This window comes from Antedon mediterranea, chromosome 1, assembly GCF_964355755.1.
Source record: "Antedon mediterranea chromosome 1, ecAntMedi1.1, whole genome shotgun sequence".
NCBI classification, from domain to species: domain Eukaryota; kingdom Metazoa; phylum Echinodermata; class Crinoidea; order Comatulida; family Antedonidae; genus Antedon; species Antedon mediterranea.
Window position 1 is genome coordinate 3,003,982 of NC_092670.1, and position 25,099 is coordinate 3,029,080.

General features: G+C 32.3%; 2 protein-coding genes across 6 annotated transcripts in view; one reads left to right on the top strand and one right to left on the bottom strand.

The window, feature by feature from the left end:
• On the top strand, positions 1-17,160 carry LOC140053407 (tRNA-queuosine alpha-mannosyltransferase-like). The gene is given in 7 exon segments (XM_072098488.1): positions 1-92; positions 94-153; positions 2,293-2,460; positions 3,092-3,261; positions 4,678-4,791; positions 6,950-7,094; positions 17,075-17,160. Coding segments are annotated over 7 exon segments (759 nt in total). The 3' UTR covers positions 17,085-17,160.
• Positions 15,728-25,099, bottom strand: part of LOC140053351 (uncharacterized) — a 23,779-nt gene continuing 14,407 nt past the window's right edge. For 2 of the 5 annotated variants that reach the window (XM_072098484.1, XM_072098483.1), the window contains exons 6-9: positions 23,772-23,818; positions 18,910-19,038; positions 18,238-18,499; positions 15,728-16,367 (exon numbers count right to left, since the gene is read on the bottom strand). In XM_072098484.1, coding sequence (XP_071954585.1) covers positions 16,123-16,367; positions 18,238-18,499; positions 18,910-19,038; positions 23,772-23,818 — 683 coding nt within the window. In that variant the 3' untranslated portion in view covers positions 15,728-16,122. Of the gene's footprint in view, positions 16,368-16,391; positions 16,954-18,237; positions 18,500-18,909; positions 19,039-23,771; positions 23,819-25,099 lie in introns of those variants that run through there. The other 3 variants (XM_072098486.1, XM_072098487.1, XM_072098485.1) reach the window with 3 other exon arrangements.

Genomic DNA, 25,099 nt, shown 5'->3' on the forward strand with positions numbered 1-25,099 from the left:
ATGTCAAGGGTATTGTTGATTGAGGCGTTCTATGCTGGCTCCCACTCTCAGTTGATCGACACTCTTGAGAAAGGTCTAGAAGGATGCGCTGTCAAATACACGGACATCAGCTCTATATTTTTCCGAAGTAATTTCACCAAGGAAAGAATACAGGTTAAGAGTGCATTATATTTTGACAGCAGAGGTCATAATCTTATAAATAAATTTTTTTATCAATACCCTTTCTGTTGTAATAACAGAGGTGCCAACTTCAAAAAGTAAAAATCGAGGAAAAATTTTGAAGATACCCAAACAATAGAGGTAATACCATAAAAGTTGGAAAATATTCATCGGAATATAATAGAGTGCGCTATTAAAAACAATCATCAGCATTTGCATAATTAAAATAGTTATTAAAATAGTATTGTATTTACCCTATATGCTATATGTAAAAGTACACCAGATACTCACCTACCTGGGAAATTCTTTCCCACTTGGGGCAAATCCAATGTATATATATATATTCCGTATCAATAATATAGTACTTGCTTATAATAGCCGTCTATATTGTCACCATGGCAAAACTGCCCTGATTTCAGGTTTCTCCCAACCATCTGCGCATGCCCCAGACGTCCATATGTCATGCATACTAAATCAAGGCGCCCGTAGATGGTTTGTATGTTCAGGTCATTCATTCATTGGCCAGCCCCCTGGGGTCGATACTACAATATTAAACAATGGATATGCCAGAGGTTACCGGACTCTGCAAACTGGGAAAATTTGTTACTAAAATCCAGTTTTACCTATATTTAACAAACAAGCTACTAGTAGAGTAGTAGTAACCTAAATATTAAATCATTCATTTAGATGTTTTTTCCATGTAATAATAATAATCTGGAGAAATTGTCCTTATTAGCAGGAAGTAAGAGATGACTCCAAATATCGGGGAACTGTAATAAACAATATTATTATACAGATTATTACTTGACAAAGGTGTCCCACGCATTGATATTGTTGCACTGGACTATAGTCGTGCATTTGATTCCATTTCGCACTCTACAATGATTTCCAAACTGAAAAGAACCTATGGAATTGGTGGTTCCATGTTGCCTTGGTTGGAATCATTTTTAACTGAACGTAAGCAACAAGTTGTTTTTAACGGAAAGATGTCCGGCAAGAGTTGCGTAATATCAGGGGTTCCTCAGGGGTCTGTGCTTGGACCCCTGTTATTTAACATATATGTTAAAGATCTACATATGCACCTACGTGCAAAACCATATCAATATACAGAGACGACACTTGCATTGCTAAATGTATAATGACGGAGGAAGATAGTTTATCTCTGCAACAGGACATTGACACGATCTCCTGGTGGTCAGCACTTAATTCACTTTCCATTAACCCTAATAAATGTCAAGTGCTGTCATTGTCCAGAAAACGAGATCCCGTTGTTCCATCTTGCATTCTAAATGGACATGAACTCATGAACGTTAATGACATTACGTTACTTGGTGTGGTAATATCCCATAATTTGTCATGGGCACATCAGGTAGATAATGTAACTTTGAAATGCAATAGGATGTTAGGTTTTATACGATCAATTGCCACAGGTTGTTCTACATCTGTTTTACTTAAACTTTATAAATGTCTTGTTCTTCCCCATATTCAATATTGCTCCCCTGTTTGGTATCCTTATCGTCAATGTCATATTAATAAGATAGAGAAAATTCAAAGAAGGGCAAGTCGATTTATCCTTCATCAACGAATCTTAGATCAGCCATATTCTGACCGATTAACTAGACTGAATTTGATGACAGCTGAATCAAATTGAGATTATTTTACCGTTATTTTTGTTACAAATATATTGTATAAATTACAGAATAGTTTTATTTTAAATATGTTGACTATCAATTGTAGGCATTTGGATGTTCTAACTTTTAAACATCTTGCATCCAAAACTGATAGGAAAGCATTGTATCCCAACCAGATTTATTCGTTTGTGGAATTCACTACCGGTCAATATTAAAGACGCCTTTGTATGCGGAAGTTGGGGTACAATTTAAAAACATGTTAATGGACCACTTTAAAAATACTATGCCTCTTTAATGTATATAATTATGGTATTAATATTACATATTTACATTGTTTTATGTTTTAATGTATGCTTTGAGTGCTGGTGTGGCACACCTTATGGCGACAGTGGTCCTTTGACCTCTTTTGCCACTCCTTGGCACACTCAAAGTTTATGTATTGTTTTAATGTTGCTAAAATTAATAAAATAAAATTATTAACTGTTCACTTTTCTTCCCTTAGAATTTTGTTTACCAGTTCAGTATTAAATTTAGCAGAGTTGGTAGCACTGCGACCTGATTTGTCTCGGCTGACCAAGATTGTTTACTTCCATGAAAACCAGCTGGTTTACCCTGTCCGAAAACAAAAAGACAGAGATTTTCAATATGGATATAATCAAATAATAACCTGGTACTGTATATTTATTGTCAGTTTTTAAATTTATAGTAGGGAATTGAGAAGGACAGCAGGGGTGGATCCACGATTTTGAAATATAGGGGTGGGGAGAGGGAGGCTCAGACACAAGCATTTGAGCGTTCGGTAAATACGACCCCTAGATAGTCAGAAATGGTACTCGCACACAAAATTTATGATAAAATGGCACCTCCCACTAATCTAGTTGGCCCGCCGCGGGAAGGACGTTTGTATCATGCGCAGAAAACAGCAAAACGATCATACTTTTTCTGGCTGGTAAACACAGTGACGTAACATTTTTTGCATATGTTGCGCATGTTCTGTGTGTAGGTAACTGCTGATTGTTTGATCGTACTTTACACAGTGTTGTGTTTTAATGGTAATTTTAAAGTTGTCATCCTGAATACTTACAGACTATTCCCCTTGATTTTCAGAAAATCAATATATTGTTGACGTCGCAAATGCTTATTTCTGCAGTTATCTTTATCTCTCTTTATTTCGAAAAGTATTTTGCTCAGTCCATAATTTATTCTTCTATCTATGCCCAGATGAGGTCAATATTTATATGCAAAGGAAAACTTTATACTGTATAAAATTTATTTAATGTTAATTTAAATTTTTCTTTTAGTTTAACTGCTGACATTGTTTTATTCAACTCAAAATACAACATGGAATCTTTCTTGTCATCAATTGGGACATTTTTAAAACTTATGCCTGACTTCCGTCCTAAAGGCCTCGCTGAAAAGATACGACCAAAATCAAAAGTGTTGTATTTTCCAATAGAATTTCCAATAATGAATGATCCAATAGCAGATGTTATGGAAGGACTGACGTTGCGGAACAGGCCAGTTCATTACATGGAAGTCAGGAGGTGTTTGAAAAATCCAAAGACAGGGCTATTAAATCAGGTGTCACCGGAGAACAGACAGTTTATAGCTGCAGTTCAGTTTTATCACAATTGTCATCCCCATTAAAAATAGTATGGGCTCATAGATGGTACAGTCCTAGTGCATTTTTTGACTGCATCACTTATTTAGACTGCTATAATCATTTGAGTGCTATGCTTATTTAGTCTGCTATACTTATTGACACTGCTATACTTATTTACAGTGCTGTACTTATTTGACTGCTGTACTTATTTGACTGCTATACTTATTTGACTGCTATACTTATTTACACTGCTGTACTTATTTACACTGCTATACATATTTACACTGCTATACTTATTGACACTGCTGTACTTATTTACACTGCTATACTTATTTACACTGCTGTACTTATTTGACTGCTATACTTATTTGACTGCTATACTTATTTACTCTGCTGTACTTATTTACACTGCTATACTTATTTACACTGCTATACTTATTGACACTGCTGTACTTATTTACACTGCTATACTTATTGACACTGCTATACTTATTTACACTGCTGTACTTATTTACACTGCTATACTTATTTACACTGCTGTACTTATTTACACTGCTGTACTTATTTACACTGCTGTACTTATTTACACTGCTGTACTTATTTACACTGTCTGAATTTTTACTTTTTTGTGCTTAGTTTACCTTGATTTTCACGCTGCTGCTCTAGCCCGCTACGTCCCATTAGGACTACTCAATCAGAAGCTAAAGCAAGCAGCAGTTATAGTTCTAAGGACAGACAGTTTTGTGAAAATGGAAACTCCACTATAATTTATTGATTCCAGCTGCTACAGTAGACCCAAAAAACGTCTGGGAAAGAGTCTATTAGGACATGTCATGCTAAAATTACAAATCTCTAATAAGCATTTCTGGTATATTCACTGTCAGATCATTGAATTATTATCGAAACAGTCCATTAAAGTTTGTGTTTGTAATAGGATACTTCACAATTGAAATATCTAGGGTGATGAAGTGACCCCCAGATTTGACCTTAGCAATAAAATTAACTAAAGTGACAGAAATTGAGTATTCACTTCTGTAACAAAAAAAATAATATTTATTCACATATAAAAAAAGAAAAGAAACCCAAAAACCATTGTCTGACAGACAATTTAAGTATTTGTTGCTTTAAATTACATTTTTTCAGGTAAAATAACTATTATGTGACAATAAAATGACACATTCAAAAACATTTAAAATAAAAAATATTTTTCAATAAGCGAGCAGCGTTTTTTGTAAGAAATATTTCTTGTTTAGTAGTGGTACTTATTCACATTTTTTTCCTTTTGTAGAGAACACGACAAGAATCCTGACCTTTTTTTTAGAACACTTTATAAACTTCTAGATAGTGGGGAAGACTTCAGGATTTCTGTTCTTGGGGAACATTACTCAGAAATTCCAGGTAATTATAAAGTCCGTAGAGGGCAGTGTTAAAAAATATTGTCTGCGATTTAAAGGGGGATTCTGGGTTTAAAATTGCTTTTAAATATCGTTTATTAAATAAAAAATATTATAACAATATAGACATGTCAGAATGAAGAAGTAATAACGAGAAATTAAAAAAATTAAATTTCATATACATTTTAGGGTAAATTCATGGAAAGTCTGTTTTTCAGCAGCTTAGGGAAGTTCATTAATATTCATGAGATATTCACAAAATCACGTCATCAGTGGATTCAAAACTCGCAACGTCAAGCTTGTACGTTGTGTTCTCTCTCCCCTGTCAAACGACGACCACTCGATCATTGTGAAATACATTTTTTGTAGATTTTCTAAGCTAGGCCTAAAGTGTAATAATAACAGTAGTAGCATATATTTATTTGACATTTAATGAAATACAAAATTTAGTACAGATTACGGAGTCATAAATTATACTATTTTTATACCTCGAATAGTACAGATCGTATATCGGCTTCACATACTAGGCTAGGCCTGGATAAGCAAGCCTGCGAGCTACAGCGATTTTAATTGTTTTTGCTTATCCTTGCCTCCTTAGATTTTCACCTGTCTTGTTTTTGTTACCTTGTTTTAAATGTATTTCGATTTTAAAGGCTAAATAAAGAATGAATGAATGAATGAAGGCCTAGCCTAAATCATTTTATTCATGGGTGAGAGCCATTTCTGACTAGGGATTCCATGGATGCCACGATGGCTACGTTAAAACATTGGGGCCATCATTCATGGGCCTAGCTAGCCTATTACTAAACGATTGGCCCATAAATAACAAAAGTCAGTGGAATCCAAACCCATCCTATCAACCAAACTCCTAAACAATCTAAACCTAAAACGTTCTACAAAAATCGGCTGTAAATATTGAGGCAAAACAAGGTCCGATCGCCGTCCGCACGTATGGTGTCCCGATCGTCTAATAAGTAGGCCTGAAATAGGCCTAGTTTACTCTCCAAAAAAGCGGATACTGCATCAAGCAAGTAGACCGGTAGTAGGAAGGAGACCTAGCCTATCCGGCCCAGTTAAAAATTGAGCTAGCTAGTGTAGTAGACCCTATGCGAATTGATACTACCAGGCCTTTTACTATAGGCTACACTTGTTAAAATTAGCAATACTGTACTCATGTTTACAAATATTCCAACTCTCTCATTCGAGCTATATTATCTATACCATTCCGGTAGGTCGAGTCGACCTTCAATCAAATACTGTAATTTAGACGGGGTATACTCGACCCGAACAGTTTGGTATTGTATACTGTATCTGCTTATCACGTGACGATGCCAGGCATGGGCAGAGAGAGCACGTGTATCGTCGTCTCGCTCTCCTCGCTCAGCAGGAATGTATACGTTACGCTTCATTGATTTTGAAGGCTTTCCCTAAGTCAGTGCGAAAATCGGCAAACGTAAAGTGCAAACTTATCTAATTTTTCACTGTTTTGATGGATTTTCATAGAAAATTGACTTTATAAATGGGAAGACTGACTAAAATTACATCAGATAAGTATAATTTTACAAAAGTAATTGATATGGTTAATGATAACGAGTCGTCGGAAGATTGACCATTTCACGAATTTCCTATTCTGTAACCACATTGTGATTTTGCCGTAGCTGCACTTGTAATCTGGCCTCATTTCACAGCCTTCGTTCTGCTTCACTGGGCGCTTATATAAATTGAAACTTTTACCGTTCAAGAGACAAACAAATATATTTTACATTTTTTACTATTCATTTTAAACCTGGAACCCCCCTTTAAAAACATCAATATCATTTATTTGTGCTGCCACTGTTTAACATTCCTAAAGAAGCTAGAATAAATTATGGTACTATTGTTCAAATTCGATAAAATCAGTAGAGGGCAGTGTTAAAAAATATTGTCTGCGATTTAAAAATATTATAAAATATATCATTTATTTGTACTGCCACTGTTTAACATTCCCAAAGAAGCTAGAATAAATCATAGTATTGTTCAAATTTGATTGAATAGCGACTCTGTGTAGTACGGCGGAACAGCACTAGTCTCTGAATTACACATGTGCACTAGAGATCAGATTGATACGCCCTCATCTTTCAGTATTTTAATTCACAAAGTGGGATCTACCTGTTTTTATATAGATATTTTCACTGAGGCTTATGAGAGTCTGAAAGATAATATAGTTCATTGGGGTTATCAGCAGTCAAAAGAGGACTACTATCAAGTATTGATAGAGGGCGATGTTGCTGTATCAACGGCCAAGCACGAGTTTTACGGTGTTGCAATGTGAGTAGTTTTAATTATTGTTTAACAGTTCGATTAGGCCCTCTACAGACACAGAAGCCATGGTCCAGATGCCTATCATAAACGACAGGAGCTGAAATGGACCAGTACATTGGGGTAACCCCCTAAACTCTACCGTAAGATGTTTTTTTAATGTACACAAGGCCCATGGACTCCAGTTTTAAGTTTTTTTCCAAGATGTCTTGTTGTAGCACCAGAATAATATTCAAGGAGAGCCTGGAACCTGTACTGATGTTATGGCTTTATTTTTTGGCGCCCCTAAACCAAAAGACAAGATCACCTAAAATTTAAGTATTTAAAGTTTACAATACTTGGTGTTGTATAATATGGAATAGCCACTCTCTAATTTCTTTGCGTTCACCATTATAGCTTTACTCCGATTATAAATTTTGAAATAGTTACTGGAAGCCTGATGTATATTTATTACGTCAGAATGTATAAACAAAATTTTCAAAAATTCTATCAACTAAAAGTTGAAGTAAATCACGTCTCTAGTCCATTCTCAGTTGCCACACTTGTGTTGTTTACTCTGAAATAACCGTTTAATAATCTCTTTGCTTTCTCATGTCCATTCTACAGTTATCACAGATTGATTAGTTTATAGTCATACCCAGTATTGTTTTGGTTTTACAATTAATTGAGAATATACCTCATGCAAGTATTTAATTATAGGCCCTGTTTCTGCTGCCAACTAAATACCGTATATTATACTGTATTTTTTGAATACCGTATATATACGGTATATTTTTGGCAGCAGAAACTACGCTCATAGAAAATATACCGTATTTTGTATACCGTATTTTCCCCACAAAATTTGTGGATAAAATATGGTATTTACAAATTTATACCGTATTTTTTGTACCCGTTTCTGCTGCCAATAAAAAATACCGTATTTTTTTTTTACATGACAAAAGGTCAACATTCGTATTTTTATTTTCTGTCGCTGTCAGCTGTTTTACACACGTGTATATATATATTCGGCGAAAATGTGGAGCGAAGACGTCACAGTTTTACTAAATAAATTTGTGTGGGGAAGCTAAAATGTCTGGCCAACTAAAAGGTAATAAAAGGGACAACCACATTTATAAAGACATTTCTAAAAAAATAAAGCAGGAGTATGGAATAGACTTGTCTCCAAAGCAAGTAAACTCAAAGCTGAAGAGCCTGCGAAAGCAGTACAACATTGCAAAATACAATAACTCGGGGAGGGAACGAATTAATTGTCCCCATTACGATGTTTTCTGTGCTCTCACAACATCTCTATCACTAGGGCTAGGCTATTGAAAGTGAGACGTAAAATTTCCTTTATTGCGACTTTTAATTATCGATCAAATAAATGAATGGCAATTTGGGTAAAAAAGATGAAATTTAACACGACCACCCAAGAAGTATTGTTAGCAGAAACGGGGTACTAAAAAATACGGTATAAAAAATACCGTATTTTATACCGTATTTTTATACCGTATTTTGAGCAGTTGCAGCAGAAACAGGCCCTTAGAATTATTTCAGTTTGTTTTATTTTTGCTCAGTTACTTTTGTCATTGAAACGTAGTAACATTCAATAAATATACAACATGGCATATGTTGATATTTAAGGTGCTGCAAGGTCCTAAGTATGAACTCCTAAAGATTGGTGTTCTCTTTATCACTGCCCTCTTGTAACCGTACTTTCTTTTGTTGCTATAGCAACTGATGCTTTTATTAGAACATTTAGGGGTTAAAGATGTATTGTCCCCCTGAAAAAATAATTCTTAACAACATTTTTATTGAATATGCCATTTTAATGTAACATAATAGTTATCGACTTTGACAAAAAATTGGATTGAAAAAAAATGTATTTATCTGAAAAAAACTGTATAGTGTAGGCTGGTATGTCGTTTATATGAATGTCGTGTATATTTTTTGTTAAAAGCAAACTTTGACTTTATTTCATATCTTGATAATATAAGGAATGAAAAAAAATATGTTGCCATTTTTTCAAAAGACCTTTAAAGGACCAAATTCAAGATGGCCGCCAACATTCAAATAACCCTATTAAAAATCAGAATATCACCAATAATACAAATTATGAATGTGGAACAAGTCCGTTTTGATGGTATTACTGTACCCATTATACAATCCTAACTATGTAAAGCGATAATCTGTCGGCCATCTTGGATTTCAAAATGGCCGCCACTAAAAATTAAATTCTTTAAATAATATTTTTTAAATGTGTGCATAAATTGTTGTTTGTACACAATGTTCTAAAATTGTTGTCACTTCTCACAGGATTGTAAACTGTAAATATAAGGCTAAAGTTGTCAATGTCCTGTATAACAGATATATAATACCCCACTATGACTATTAAATTAAATAATCGTTCAAAGTTGGAGTTGCAAAAGTATGGAAAAAATTAACAATTTATATCAAATATTCAACATCAATTACGTCTAACTAGAGGGTTAGACCTCTAGTTCGCTCGCTCCCCTCTAGGAAGTGTAAACGAAGGTTCTCGGAAGGATAATGACTCGGGTAAAAATGTTTTAGAAGGACGTTCTCCTTGTACGTTTTCTGTCGGTTACCATTATTGAAAATGCTTGACATTCGAAAAACTAAACCTACTCTGTTTCACAGTGTCTTAGATGATTAATAACATTTTAAAGTATAGTGTTTATTGTTTAATAGGGCGGAGGTGGGGAGGCAGAGTTCATTTGAGGGAGATGTAGTTTTTTAGTTTTAATAATATCGTAAAATTTATAATCAAATAAAATCCTCTAAAAGATATGAAAAGTGGTAAAAAATTATAATAAATGCTTGGTAAATTATAGTTAACAGTGTAATGAATTCTATTATAAATAGTATATACAATATTGTGTGTATAATTAATGTAGATGGGCGTTTATTAGATAGTTGGGTAGGTGGGGGGGGGGGTGTAGGCGATTATTATTCAAAGTGATGTTTTATTGGGAGGCGTTTATTCAAATAAATACCATCATAATACATTATTTCATTTAAACATCTTTTAAAACTAACTTCCGCGACAGTGTAGGCCGTTTCGGCCCAAGAAGGAAGATGTTTTTAGACTGCTTGCAATATGAGCCCTAATGGGACACAGATAGCCTACAGTTATTCCTGCCAGCTTACTCAATAAAACTCGGCTATCGGGATTTTATTTTTTAACTACTGTACCTTCACACGCGCGGTCCGATCCGAAAATAAACAAAAAACTAAAATAGCTATAGCCACTAACGACCAACTTAACTGAAACCAGGTAGTTGCAAGGTGAACCTGTGAACTCATCGTGAACCTGGAAATTACTTTGACCGCGTACAATTGAAATTGAGTTGAAAATCTACCGATGAATCAGAAATTTTGTTTTAAAACTCTTTATAATATATTCCTAAGATAGAAATATGGAACAATATCGTAATAGTGAAAACTGTTTTACATTTCGCGGTACACCTGAGATAGTTCAGGTAGGTATCCAAGGCAGAAATTTGTTCCAAAGTTTTTCCATTGTGCTCGCCTATGTCAGAATTAACCATAATTTATATATAGATTCTAAATTACAGATCTCATTTCTTTTCAGGAACCTGAAACTTGACAGGAGACAGGACCACAATATACAACAAGTGCATTTATAACTTATTGTGAAATCCTATATAAATATGTTAAATAATAAATGCGTTATTGCTATGTAATTCAATGTCTGAACCTTCAGGGCCATAGTCACCAGTATGGTTGGTAAGTTTTCAACCTGTCAACTTTTGGCAGAAGCTTGAAGGAAATACAGATACACCTCTGCCTATAAATAACCTTGTAAATGAATGAACTCCTACTTCTCATCTTCTACAATCTCAACCAATTTCATTAGATATGTACCCCCTACAGACAGACCAGCATTATACACTGGGTTGATGAGTGCACATGGTTGTGGTATAAAAACTCATGTACTAGGGAAAGACAAGAATGCCTGGTGATGATTCTTGCCCAAGATGAGTGGAGGTGGACAGAGATGACATCAAAAAGCAATTAGTATGTCGACCCGGTGAACTATATGGCTTTTGGACATGTAGCATTGTGAGAATAGTGTTGAGGCAGGTGCTTTTGTTGAAACTGAACTTGTATTACCTATACAACCAGTGACACAAATCGGGACACAAATATCTTAAATGGAAAACATCTGTAAAGGACAAAACCACACTAATTCTGCTTTCTCTCTACAACTTGCTTCTACAAATGCAGACGGAGAAAGAGATTCTAAGTTAAGTATGTATATGAGAGGACATGTATGTGTGGGACTTGCTGGATTTACACCAATTGATCAGGGTCATTGAGCATGGTATCATTGGAATAACACAAATTAATGATTTCATCAGAGCTGGCAAATCTAGTTAACATTTAAAGAGAGATGATATCCCGGTTAATGAAGAATGCTGCAATTCGCACAAAGGTGTTTGTTGGCCATGGCATGATGAAATTGGACAGAAAATGTTTGAGGCATTGGTAAAAGTCTTGTAGAAGGCAAACTGTCTATATGGGATCCTAAGAAAAAGACGAATATTGGCAAAAAAATATATATGACGGTGAATACAGGTGACAAACTTATCAAAGTAAAAGAAGACTCCTATAGAGATTATTTGCCGGTGAAATGAGGTCTTTCAGTTATTTTGCCAATTTGTTTCTGAACAAGGTTGTTGGGAACGGAGATCAGTCTGTGGAAGTTTGATGGATACAGTAGTAGAGAACGAAGGAAGGTCAACTTACTGTATCGCATTCAAGATTAGAAATATTTCATTGAAGGACTTTGGCAGAGTTAGTTGTCATTTAGGCCTAACTGAAGAAGTTTATGAGATGTAGGCGATTATTATTCAAAGTGATGTTTTATTGGGAGGCGTTTATTCAAATAAATACCATCATAATACATTATTTCATTTAAACATCTTTTAAAACTAACTTCCGCGACAGTGTAGGCCGTTTCGGCCCAAGAAGGAAGATGTTTTTAGACTGCTTGCAATATGAGCCCTAATGGGACACAGATAGCCTACAGTTATTCCTGCCAGCTTACTCAATAAAACTCGGCTATCGGGATTTTATTTTTTAACTACTGTACCTTCACACGCGCGGTCCGATCCGAAAATAAACAAAAAACTAAAATAGCTATAGCCACTAACGACCAACTTAACTGAAACCAGGTAGTTGCAAGGTGAACCTGTGAACTCATCGTGAACCTGGAAATTACTTTGACCGCGTACAATTGAAATTGAGTTGAAAATCTACCGATGAATCAGAAATTTTGTTTTAAAACTCTTTATAATATTATTCCTAAGATAGAAATATGGAACAATATCGTAATAGTGAAAACTGTTTTACATTTCGCGGTACACCTGAGATAGTTCAGGTAGGTATCCAAGGCAGAAATTTGTTCCAAAGTTTTTCCATTGTGCTCGCCTATGTCAGAATTAACCATAATTTATATATAGATTCTAAATTACAGATCTCATTTCTTTTCAGGAACCTGAAACTTGACAGGAGACAGGACCACAATATACAACAAGTGCATTTATAACTTATTGTGAAATCCTATATAAATATGTTAAATAATAAATGCGTTATTGCTATGTAATTCAATGTCTGAACCTTCAGGGCCATAGTCACCAGTATGGTTGGTAAGTTTTCAACCTGTCAACTTTTGGCAGAAGCTTGAAGGAAATACAGATACACCTCTGCCTATAAATAACCTTGTAAATGAATGAACTCCTACTTCTCATCTTCTACAATCTCAACCAATTTCATTAGATATGTACCCCCTACAGACAGACCAGCATTATACACTGGGTTGATGAGTGCACATGGTTGTGGTATAAAAACTCATGTACTAGGGAAAGACAAGAATGCCTGGTGATGACTCTTGCCCAAGATGAGTGGAGGTGGACAGAGATGACATCAAAAAGCAATTAGTATGTCGACCCGGTGAACTATATGGCTTTTGGACATGTAGCATTGTGAGAATAGTGTTGAGGCAGGTGCTTTTGTTGAAACTGAACTTGTATTACCTATACAACCAGTGACACAAATCGGGACACAAATATCTTAAATGGAAAACATCTGTAAAGGACAAAACCACACTAATTCTGCTTTCTCTCTACAACTTGCTTCTACAAATGCAGACGGAGAAAGAGATTCTAAGTTAAGTATGTATATGAGAGGACATGTATGTGTGGGACTTGCTGGATTTACACCAATTGATCAGGGTCATTGAGCATGGTATCATTGGAATAACACAAATTAATGATTTCATCAGAGCTGGCAAATCTAGTTAACATTTAAAGAGAGATGATATCCCGGTTAATGAAGAATGCTGCAATTCGCACAAAGGTGTTTGTTGGCCATGGCATGATGAAATTGGACAGAAAATGTTTGAGGCATTGGTAAAAGTCTTGTAGAAGGCAAACTGTCTATATGGGATCCTAAGAAAAAGACGAATATTGGCAAAAAAATATATATGACGGTGAATACAGGTGACAAACTTATCAAAGTAAAAGAAGACTCCTATAGAGATTATGAAATGAGGTCTTTCAGTTATTTTGCCAATTTGTTTCTGAACAAGGTTGTTGGGAACGGAGATCAGTCTGTGGAAGTTTGATGGATACAGTAGTAGAGAACGAAGGAAGGTCAACTTACTGTATCGCATTCAAGATTAGAAATATTTCATTGAAGGACTTTGGCAGAGTTAGTTGTCATTTAGGCCTAACTGAAGAAGTTTATGAGATGTTTTAATATGAAGAAGTGTACAGTCAGTACTATAGACCTCCTGATGGTCAACATTTTGTGTTAATCACCATGTTGTTGTCATAAGCATATCATTTTGTATATTTCAATCTAATTTTATTTAACAAGTTTTAATAAGAAATTTAACCCATTTAAAAAAAAATGTTGTTTTATTTGATTTTATGTGATTTCAATCAACGTCATAACTTGCACATGTTTTAATAAGAAATTTAATCCATTTTTAAAAAATGGCGGCCATTTTGAAATTCAAAATGTCAGAATACTAATGAATATAGGTTTATAATAATTCTTATATAGCAGAGAACCCATATGAACTTAAAATATTATTCATAATGGGTGTTACTTTGTCCAATATGGTACATTTATTGGATATTTTACGTATTGGCGGCCATCTTGGATTTGACACCCTTAAGCTTTTTTAAAAAAATGGCAACATATTTTTTTCATTACTTTACATCCTAAAGACACTAAATCAGCTGGAATTTTGCTTTTAACAAAAAAATGACACGAAATTACATAGTGGCCTACACTAGTAATTTAAAGCAAAAAATGGCCAAATTGGCTGCCAGCCAGTGGGTTTTTGGTTGAATTTAACCATTTATTTAATCAATTTGTAGGTGAAAACATTTTTTTTTTCTATATGGAACTGATTAACTTTTTTAAAACCACAAAATAACATATTCAAAGTCTGATTTAATTAACCTTTTTTTTTCATGTTTTTGGGGGACAATACATCTTTAATAGGTCAAACCCCTTTATGTTTTTTTTTGTTTTAGCTGAAAGTGATTTTTTACACTAATACATTCAAAGCTTTAGATTTAGATCTTAAATTTTGTTTGATACTTTCACTTTACTTTGGAAAATACATCAACATTCATCTTGTTTTTGCTTATGTCACTAATTTCTTAGATCAAAACCAATATAATAAGATATATGTAGCTACATGTACATTTTTATTTCATTTTTAATCAATTCAAAACAAGATTCAATTTAAAAACTTCAGCAAACACCATTACAAATACTCCTAAAACTACTAGAATACATTTAATTAGAATATCATTAATTAAAATATAGGAAATACTGATTTATGATTAGATATCAATTTGATTTTATTAATTAAAAAGCAATAATAATAATTCAATTCAAATTCAATTACTTTCACTTTACCTTGGAAAATAGATAAACATTCATCTTGTGTTGCTTATGTCACTAATTTCTATAAAAACCAATATAATAAGATATATAATATGTAGGCCTACATTCATTGTAAGTGTTTATTTCATTTTTAATCATTTCAAAACGAGATTCAATTTAAGAACTTCAGCAAATATTAGATTAAAACACTACTAATTATTAATGAAAATATAGGAAATACTGATTTATGATTAGATATCAATTTGTTATTATTATATTAAAACAATAATAATGTTACTATTATGTATGTATTAGCATAGTTTTAAATAATAAAATAAGATTTTTTTACAGAATGAATTGATTAAATTATTTGGTATTACTATAATATTTAAAAATGATTAATAATAAAACATCCATTGTTACTAACTAATAAAAAATTCCCAAAAAAATAAATTACAGTTGATATGACAATATATTTTATTATTGATGTTATAAAATGTGGATTATTATAATAAATAATCATTTAATGATAAGGCAAAATTTTACTTAATAATTAGTAGTTTATTTTTTAATTAATTTATATCCAATATTACTTTGCAAAATTCCAAAATAAAAGATTGAATGAATGAATTATAAAGAATATAACCATTTAACACCAGATAACCTTTTAATTAAATTAGTAAAACTAAAATAAATACCAATATTATGATTTACTAAACATTATAACACATCCAAGTACAGTAGTATCTTTTAATAATAATGAAATTTGATATTAATATGTAGTATTATATAGTGGCATATATTTTTAACAATTCTGACAATACTATAATTATTATTTAATAAATTATCGTAATCATAAACTTATGTACTGTATGTGATTAAATTAAGATACTGTATATTCAAATTAATTTTATTTCGTCATTATGTTATTAAACCAAGGTTTTATTATTCATTTAAAATAATTAATATAACACAAAAAGTATGATAACAAAACATGATTTTTGATCTCACTGCATCTTTAATAAAATCAATATTTTTCCATTTTTTATATTTATGAGCCAAATTAAAGTCAAATTACTAAAGTTATAATTTAATTAAAATTTTCTTATGGTGCTCTTTTAACCATCATCAATGTCTTCTTGAGACTGACAACATGCAAATGATACCAGTAGATGCCTGACCAATCACCTGTACCTGGTGTAAGGTAAAGCCCATTCAGGTTTGAATACTGACAGCTATAGTACCACCAACCACCTTTGTGTTGCTCAGCACAGTTACCACTGTACTTATCATTGTCTCTGTCTTTGGTTGTAAATTGTTGACCATTGTGGCGGAATGCCAAAGAATTACCTAAACAAACAAAACATATCATCTTTAGTTTACTTCATATATCTTTAAATTAAAATTCATTTTAAATATTTGTTTTTCTTTGTATTAAAAATAAAATAAAAGGTATTTGATATAAAAGGGAAAATAGAAATAATAAAATATCCTATAATTTGTAATTTATTAACATATTTAATTTTTTTTGTCAAATTGCCATACATTAAATCATAAACACAATTTAGGTCTATAAATAGTATTTTTTATTATTTAATTACATTTAATTTGTTTTTAATTTCACTGTGTTTTGTCTGATTTTACCAAAAAAATTGTTTTGGGTAGAAAATTCTATAATTCTGTAGTTACTGGCAGTAATTATATTTTACTCACTCTTTAACCTGTTTGTGCAATTATTTAGCAAGCTTGTTTGGATATTAATTATACACATACTGTTGCCTCGACTTCCTCATAAATGCCTACATTAAAACAAATGTAGTTGCTGAAGTAAAATGATCAAATGTCATTTGACCTTGAGAGTTGTTCCATTACAGAATAGATAAGTTGTACCATGAGTGCATTTGAACATTTTAATGTTGTTAGATTTGTTTCAGGCCTATAAGAAAGAATTTTGAAGTGGGAAGGCCATCCAACAATTTACATTATAGACAATTTAGATTATAATAATAGGTTAGATTATAATATCATTATTATAACTGTTTTGTTCTATTTTTCAGATGTTTTTAGGAGCTTTTCTTAACGTTGGTCCAACTTTTTTCAGCTTTAGTATGTTGCATAATACACTGTACATTTTATATGCCGTTATTTTTGCAATGGTTTAATTTTCGCAAATTTTGGGTTGAATGTAAACAACATGCAAACCGAAAAAAGCTACAGATTCTTATGGTACTGTCTCAGTACTGCAGCAGTGATCGACACTTTTGCAGTTATGATTGAAAATGTTCATCTGGTTTGTAGGTATAAGTATCTTGAAAATATTCTTTTTTTCAAACCAATAATTAGTAAAAACTAATTATTGGTTTGAAAAAAGAATATTTTCAAGATACTTTTGCAGTTAGTTTATTGGAAGTTTTGTGAATATAAAAAGGATTAAACAAATATAGAAACATTTGTTTTTAATTTACTACTGTAGTACTGTGAATACGGAATGTAGGCTAGACCTTAAGGCCCACTGTATGGGCCTCAGCTATAATAATAGGATGTTAATATGATAGCTCGTGTCGACACTTTTATACTTTACTTTAGGCCTAGACTAAAATGAAATCTGTGAAAATATCAATACGCGAAAACGTCAAGAAAGTAGTTAAGCGAATCATTCTGTATGCGAAAATATTTCCATTTACAGTATTCATTTGAAATCAGTTTCTTTTATTTCTAACCTAAATAAGTTCCAAATACCTTGGTGAAATTTGATTTCTATCTTTTTACTTGATGTTTTCTACAATATTTGCAAATAGATTAATATGTAAACAAATTCATTAAACAAACGTGTTCCCACTGGAGAGTTATATTGATTAGAAAACACTAGAAAATTGTCAACTTGAATAATAATACTATTACATTTTAACATGGGTTCCTCATTTATCTATGTTCTATTTCATGCTACAAATTATTACCCTAAACTTTAGGAACCTTGGGTACAGTACATGTTTTAGGTTCTGTCCCAGTCAATGTCCTTATCATTTATTTAAGCAGTTGTAATTCTAAACATTAATTTTATTATACACTTCAAATGTGATAAATAAAATAAAAACATACAGTATGTGAGTAGTTCATAGACTATTTTTACTGCAACTTACAAAGAGTGTAGGAGTGCTAAAAGTATCAATGTTAATTCTTTGTTTACTTTCTTCAGATAAAATTGATTGAATATACTAACCTGCAGTTCCTGTGTATCCACTGATTGTCAAAACATAGTTAGAGTCCTCAGTACCAACATGGAATTGGGAATATTTTGCAAACTTTGTTACATTCAAGTGATCTGTCATTTCTACCATTAGCTCAAAATTTCCATCAGCTGTTAAACGGTTGATTTGTTCATTACCAAGCCAGAACTCTGTGTTCACATTTCCAAAACCCTCTTTGTATTCTTTCCAATTACGGTAGAAATCAACTGATCCATCTTGTCTTCTCTGTATCACCTGATCATAAAAAGATTTAGTTATATATATACTCTAGCCTACTTTACTGAACAAGCATAAATAGAACTGAATGAAATGAGAACCTGGTCAGTATTATTACGATTAAAGTACACTAAGTCAATAGTGTATCATTTGACTACACTTAAGTTGCTTCTTGGTGCTTAGTATGCATGATTTGGAACATTAGTATAAATCATTGGCCTTTCAACTTAATTTTCTGTAACGTCGCACTGTTGCTGGTAAAGGCTTATCTCTCAAATCATTAACATTGTTCTCTATAATAAATGTTTTCTGTCCATGCTGATCCCTGGTAGTCCTTATAGTAATGATCATGGATACATTTTGTTTTTGTTTGTGTGTTATAGAATAATTAATAAAGATGGGTTTACTCTTGATAACTGTTGTCTTACCGTCCACTTTCCATCTTCCCTAATATCACAGTACACATTAATTTGTGGTCCTCCCTCACTTGGTTGTATCACATATTCACCACTCACAGGATAAAATTGTGAAATGTTGCCACAGTCCCCCATCAACCACTTTAAAATGTATAAAGTTTGACGTGTGTTATGGTGGGAAAAACTCACTGATATTTTTTAGGCAAAATCAAGTGTTAGGATATACAAAATCATTCATAGTTTTGGCCTAATTTGTCATTATATTAAGGTCATTTTTCTATTCAATTTTTAGTTTTTAATGTGGCTGATCTGAATCATCATATCTGAGTTACAACCATCCAATGGAACTCCTCCTCTTATTACTCTGATAGGTGTTAGCAAAGAATATAGGCCTCTATCTTTTGTTTTATTCACACATGAAACAACTAAACCGCAAGATTGTATTTTAACTCTGATAGAAAAGAGTGTGTCTCTATAAAAGAATTGACACTATCAAACTTTATGTGTCAAAAAAGTTTGATGTGCCCTTATATGGTAGTGCTATGCTTAAATATGTTAGTGATATGACATCATCATGTCCATATATGGGCACATCACATTTTTTGACACATACAGTTTGATAGTGTAGACAAATCTTAAAGCTTAGATACAGGCATGAATTTTAAATATAATATCTGGTAATTTGTACATAAATCAAATATTTGCCAAAATTCTGCCATAAAAACTTTTTTTCAGTAGTTATGTAGTTTAACCTAATGTAATAACATGTCTGGTGACTCCCTAAAAGGTGAAAAAAGATGATGGATATACGGTGGATAATTTTTGCTATAGCATAAAAATAAAATTCTAAAATTGAATAAAAAAAAAAGTAAAATTCACGTTATATTACCTATATTTAGTCATCTGATAACATTTTTTACTAAACTGTTTATTTTTCATAGCTTTTTTTTAAAAATGCCTCTCTATTTACAAAATTTGTACTATCCCTACACTGATAAGAAAGTGCTTATTTTCAACAAGTTCGTGTAACACAAATAAAATGCCAAAAATAATGAAACATAGGGGAAACTATTGATCGATAATTATTGGAATGTATGATCAATAGAAATGTTTTGGCCGCACCTTGCCTTTAAGTTTAATAATAATGTAAGAATCAATAATTTGAGAAGTTCTAGGTGACCAAGAAACACCATTAAATCCCTTGGTGGTAATCCCTATTGATGCCTATAACATGTAATATCAAATACTGAGTCTATACATTTAGTAAAGCATTAAATTGGTTTGATTTTATTAGCTAATCAAGGTAAATGTACTGTAACACTATCTTAAAAAGCAATTTCATTCGTTTATTTCATTTAATTTTATAAATATTTTTATAAACAAATATTTCTATTGTTACATAGAAAATAACAAGAAGAAAAATACCATTAATAGTGGATTTTTACAAGACGTCAAACATTGTCACGTAAAACCTGGACAAATTAGCTAATTTCATTTTTTTTATTTCATTTAATTTTATAAACAATTATTTCTATTAATGTTGCATAGAAAATAACAAATAACTAATTAAACCAAGAAGAAAATTACCATTAATAGTGGATTTTTACAAGAAGTCAAACATTGTCACGTAAAACACAAAACCAAAAAATAAGTAGAATTTAATATTTGTTACTTTGACGAATTATAAGACACCATTTTCATAATTTTACTGATAAAAAGAGAATAAGATAATTGTTTTAGCAAGCATATAATAAAATTTGAGCGAAAATTGAGCACAGATAAGCGAAATGCACTCTTGAAGGTGATTATCTATGACAAAAGGTGAAAAAACTCTATTTTAAAAATTCATGTGGCCAAATGGTGACGTCATACCATTTTGTACGTCTAATATGCACATGAATTCATATTTACAACTCATTGGCTTTCGTAATAAGTTACACATTTTGAGGTCATCTTCCATTCTAAAGAGTATTTGCATTTTAAAAAGGGATGGAAAAGAAATTTGTCAGCACTTTTGGGCACTTAATGTGTGCATATTGTCATTTTTAACGTGCTCGTATAGAGATATTTTATTTGTCTGTTGCACGACATTCTCTGGGATGATTGAGCTGTCATTGAAAATAGTAACAATTAATATGTGCTATTCGTTTTTGTTTTTGGTTCACGTCAGATTACTAGTATTTGCCGGGGTTAGATTAGTTATTATTACTACTTTAACATTTAAATTATTAAACACCTTGTCAACTGTTGTGAGTTGTAAAAAATCCTAATTAGCATCATGCATAATGCATACTCGTGGTTTGAAATCTTTGGTTACTTTCGCTCGCGAAAATTTTCCAGACGAAATGCAATCAAATTAATTTACCTGTTAATTAGGTTAGGTTTTTGGGTCGAATTTTCGACTTTAACTGAATAACTTTAATATTATTTTAATATGGCCAATTTAAATTTAGAATATTTGACCTTCATTTTTTTGTGTTTCAAGGGAAAATACATCTTTAATTATGTCAACAAACAACCAAACAATCCTAGGCCTAGCAAGGCTATAACGCCTAGGCCTACCCTAATACTAACGGCATATGACCGTTTCGGCCACAGACAGTTTCAGCCACAACAGATTTCTATGGCGCGCCGCGCCGCCATTCACGCATATTTTAGACCGTGCTATTGTTTTTGCTATTAGTTATCGCATCTCATGCTTTGTTGTATAGTATTTTTTATGACTATTACTACCATTACAGTGTTATCATTCTTAACGTTATTCCACTACAATTTGCATTTATTAGATTTGTTGTTTCCATTCCAGTTTAGTTGTATCATGGAGTCTTGGCGAAAAACAAATTTAACTATCAGTGACAGTTTAAATACTCTCTTAGTACAGACGGCGTATTAATAGTTTGGCTATGAAAAAAGAAATGCTAAGAAAAAAAAAAGAAATTTAATTAAAACGTTTTTCCTTCCATTGCTTAGGTGTAAAGAGGAATATCAGGAACTCACACATCAATAGAAGCAGAATCAAGAAGAAAATTAGTGATAAAAAAAAATAAATTAATAAAACTTTGTCGTCTTCATTTGATTAGTTTTTAATACAATACAGGAGTAATTCAATGTTTTATCATGGAGCTTAGGTCTTAAGAACACATGTGCCTAAATAAAACGAACATATCAGACTCAACATAAAAATAATAATTGAGTAATTTGCGGCGATACCGTATGCATTTAACATATTTTGACATGCACAGAATAAATGAACATATCATATCATGTCAATAATATACAAACAAAATGAGTAATAATTCGGATAAAAATGCGACTAAGGATAACATTTGTGTTGCGTTCAATACGAACGTCAGAGGAAGTCCCCAAACTAATTACTAGGCCTATTATCAACACTCCAGAAAAGAAAATATGAAAGAAATTTGCAGAAAGAAGCAATTAAACACTGTTATTTCAAAGTTCGGAACGCCCGTAATTACTACGGAAATTTGGCCCAATATTACGGACGTAGGGAAATGAAGATAAATAGGGTACTACGGAAATACTTAAATGATGGGGAATCCCCGGCAAAATGCAATGACTACGGACAAATCAACGACCCATATGACGGGGTTTTCCATGTACCTTCTCATGACGCACACAGTCAGAAATTCATTCTGAGCCTGTTCAGAAACATATCTAAAAAATAAATTCTTCAATGCCTTAGCATCTTCTCTTGAGTAGTGGTGTTTTACTAATATTTCAAGTTCATTTTATTAGGTAAAATTTTACACGCAAAAACAAACGCACGCATTTCTATTAACATTTGTTTACCAGTGTTTCATTTACATCTTACAACATTCTAATTCTTAATAATTATATATTTTCCTCAATTGTTTCTTCCGATAAAATAAATCGTATTCTTAAAGCACTTTATAATAATAATAATAATAATTATTATTATATATTATTAATTATATTAATTATTGGTTAATTAATTAGAGCCGACGACGTTAGCATATTGCCGTTTATCGTACATATTATTACACATCGTTTTCTGCTTTGCGTACGTCGGAACAGTGATGATTAAACTTGATAGAAGTAAAAGTATTTTTCACCCTGCTGCTCTAGCCCGCTACGTCACACGAGATGACTCATTCATTAGATGAAATCAAGCAGCTTTATAGTACTACACTTTGACATTTTTGTTAAAATGGAAACTCCACTATAATTTCACCTGTTGAATCCAAAAAACGGCTGGGAAAAGAGTCGACAAATCCCAAAGCATTTCTGGTATTTATGAGTCCCATGATATTACTATAATTCGCTGTCAGATAATCATTGAATTATTATCAAAACAGTCCATTGAAGTTTTTGTTTGTAATAGGATACTTGAAGTGACCCCAGACTTGACCTTAGCAATAACAATAAGTGAGCAGCGTTTTTTGTAAGAAATATTCTTGTTTTACATTGCAACGACAATGAATATAAAAAACAGGAAATGTACGTAATTTAGCTATTCTAGTTAGGTCTATTTTACCATCGCATGTGGCTATCTCTATCTATACTAATTAAATCCTGGTAAATATCATTAAATATTTTTTAATATAAACTGAATATATGCATGTGATGCCAGATTACATTTTCAGTTTGTCCGATATCTTAATCTATGCATTTGTGCTAATGACATGATTGTGATATATTGCATATTAAGTCGAATAGGCCTATATTGGACTTAAGTTGCAACCAATTGCCTTAAAGTTTAATTCAGAAGTAAATGATAAAACAATTTGCCATATTATGGCTGTAGCATTAGTTAACTCTGTAGTTGATGTATGTGTAATGGTTGTCGATCGTAATGCAAGACCGTTCGTGTTGGACGTGTCAAATTCACTTACTGCTGATGCCTCGTGTGTGGTCGTACCAATCGCCATTGTAGTTGACTCTGCAGAAAAAAATGTAATAATATTAAAAAGCACTATTTCCATATTATTAAATATATTGCCATATTTTTCCTTTTTTTTTTGTATAATCACTTTAATTAAACTTTTCTAAACATAATAAAAGTTTGAGGGGAGCTCTTCTTTAAGGAGAAAACTAATGATCAAAACGTACCAAGCACGAACCATTTACGCAGGAGGCTGGAAAAAGCTTTGTTTCCAGCGTCGCGGGACACTAACTCACATAATAAAAATATTTCTTTTGAGTCTGGTATTTTTCTCGATAAAATAAAAATTGCAAAGATTATCCCTGTCTATAAAGGAAACATTGATGAAATTATAAATTACCACCCGATATCAGTGTTACCTGTATTTTCAAAAATCTTTGAAAAGGCAATGCATAATAGTCTATATATAATGACTATCGAACCAAATTTTAAATTTTAAACACCCACCAATATGGGTTTCGTGCTAAACACCTGACCTCAAACGCCGCACTTGAACTAATTAAAGATACTAGAAAAAATCTTAAAATGTTTTTGATGTAATTTTTCCAGATCTTTCCATTACTGTATTTTTTATTGAGTATACCTTGCGCAATTTTGCGTAAATTTTCCACCAATATAATAAGGTCAATTGGTATTTTTTTATATTAATTTAGGCAGTAAAATGATCATGTGAGTTTTTCACGATAACACTATCTACTGCACTTGCACGGTGATCTGTTCTCGTCGCGATGTAGTTTTTGACGGTTGGAAAGTAGTATATGTAAACATTCTGGATGGGGTGTCACGAAAGCTCAGACCACGAAAGCTCAGACCCCCTAAGACCTAAGATCACGAAAGCTAAGACCCAACACCTAAGATTACAAATACTAAGATATACTACAGCTTAAAAACAATACTTGTTTATCCATACATAATTTTAAACACAGTAGGTTTCATTTATTACCATAAATATAATTTAATACTACCGCAAAACATAGATAAACTCACATTATTTTCGCCCGTTGAGTAAATGTATATTTTTTCTTTACAACAAACAAACTTGACGGGTTGTTTGTTGGTATATATTTACTCCATTGTGTTGGTTCAGAGGATGTTTTTCTTACGCACCTGCCTTTCTTGTATTTTGACTCCAAATTTGTTGACTAACTTTATCCTGAACACCACACATTAAAATTAGGACTTATAAGTACTTTCAGAAGGAGAAACACATAATAACAAATAAATAAATCCTTTAAATTGATGATTTTACAGATGTGTTTCTTTGTATACTGTAATGTA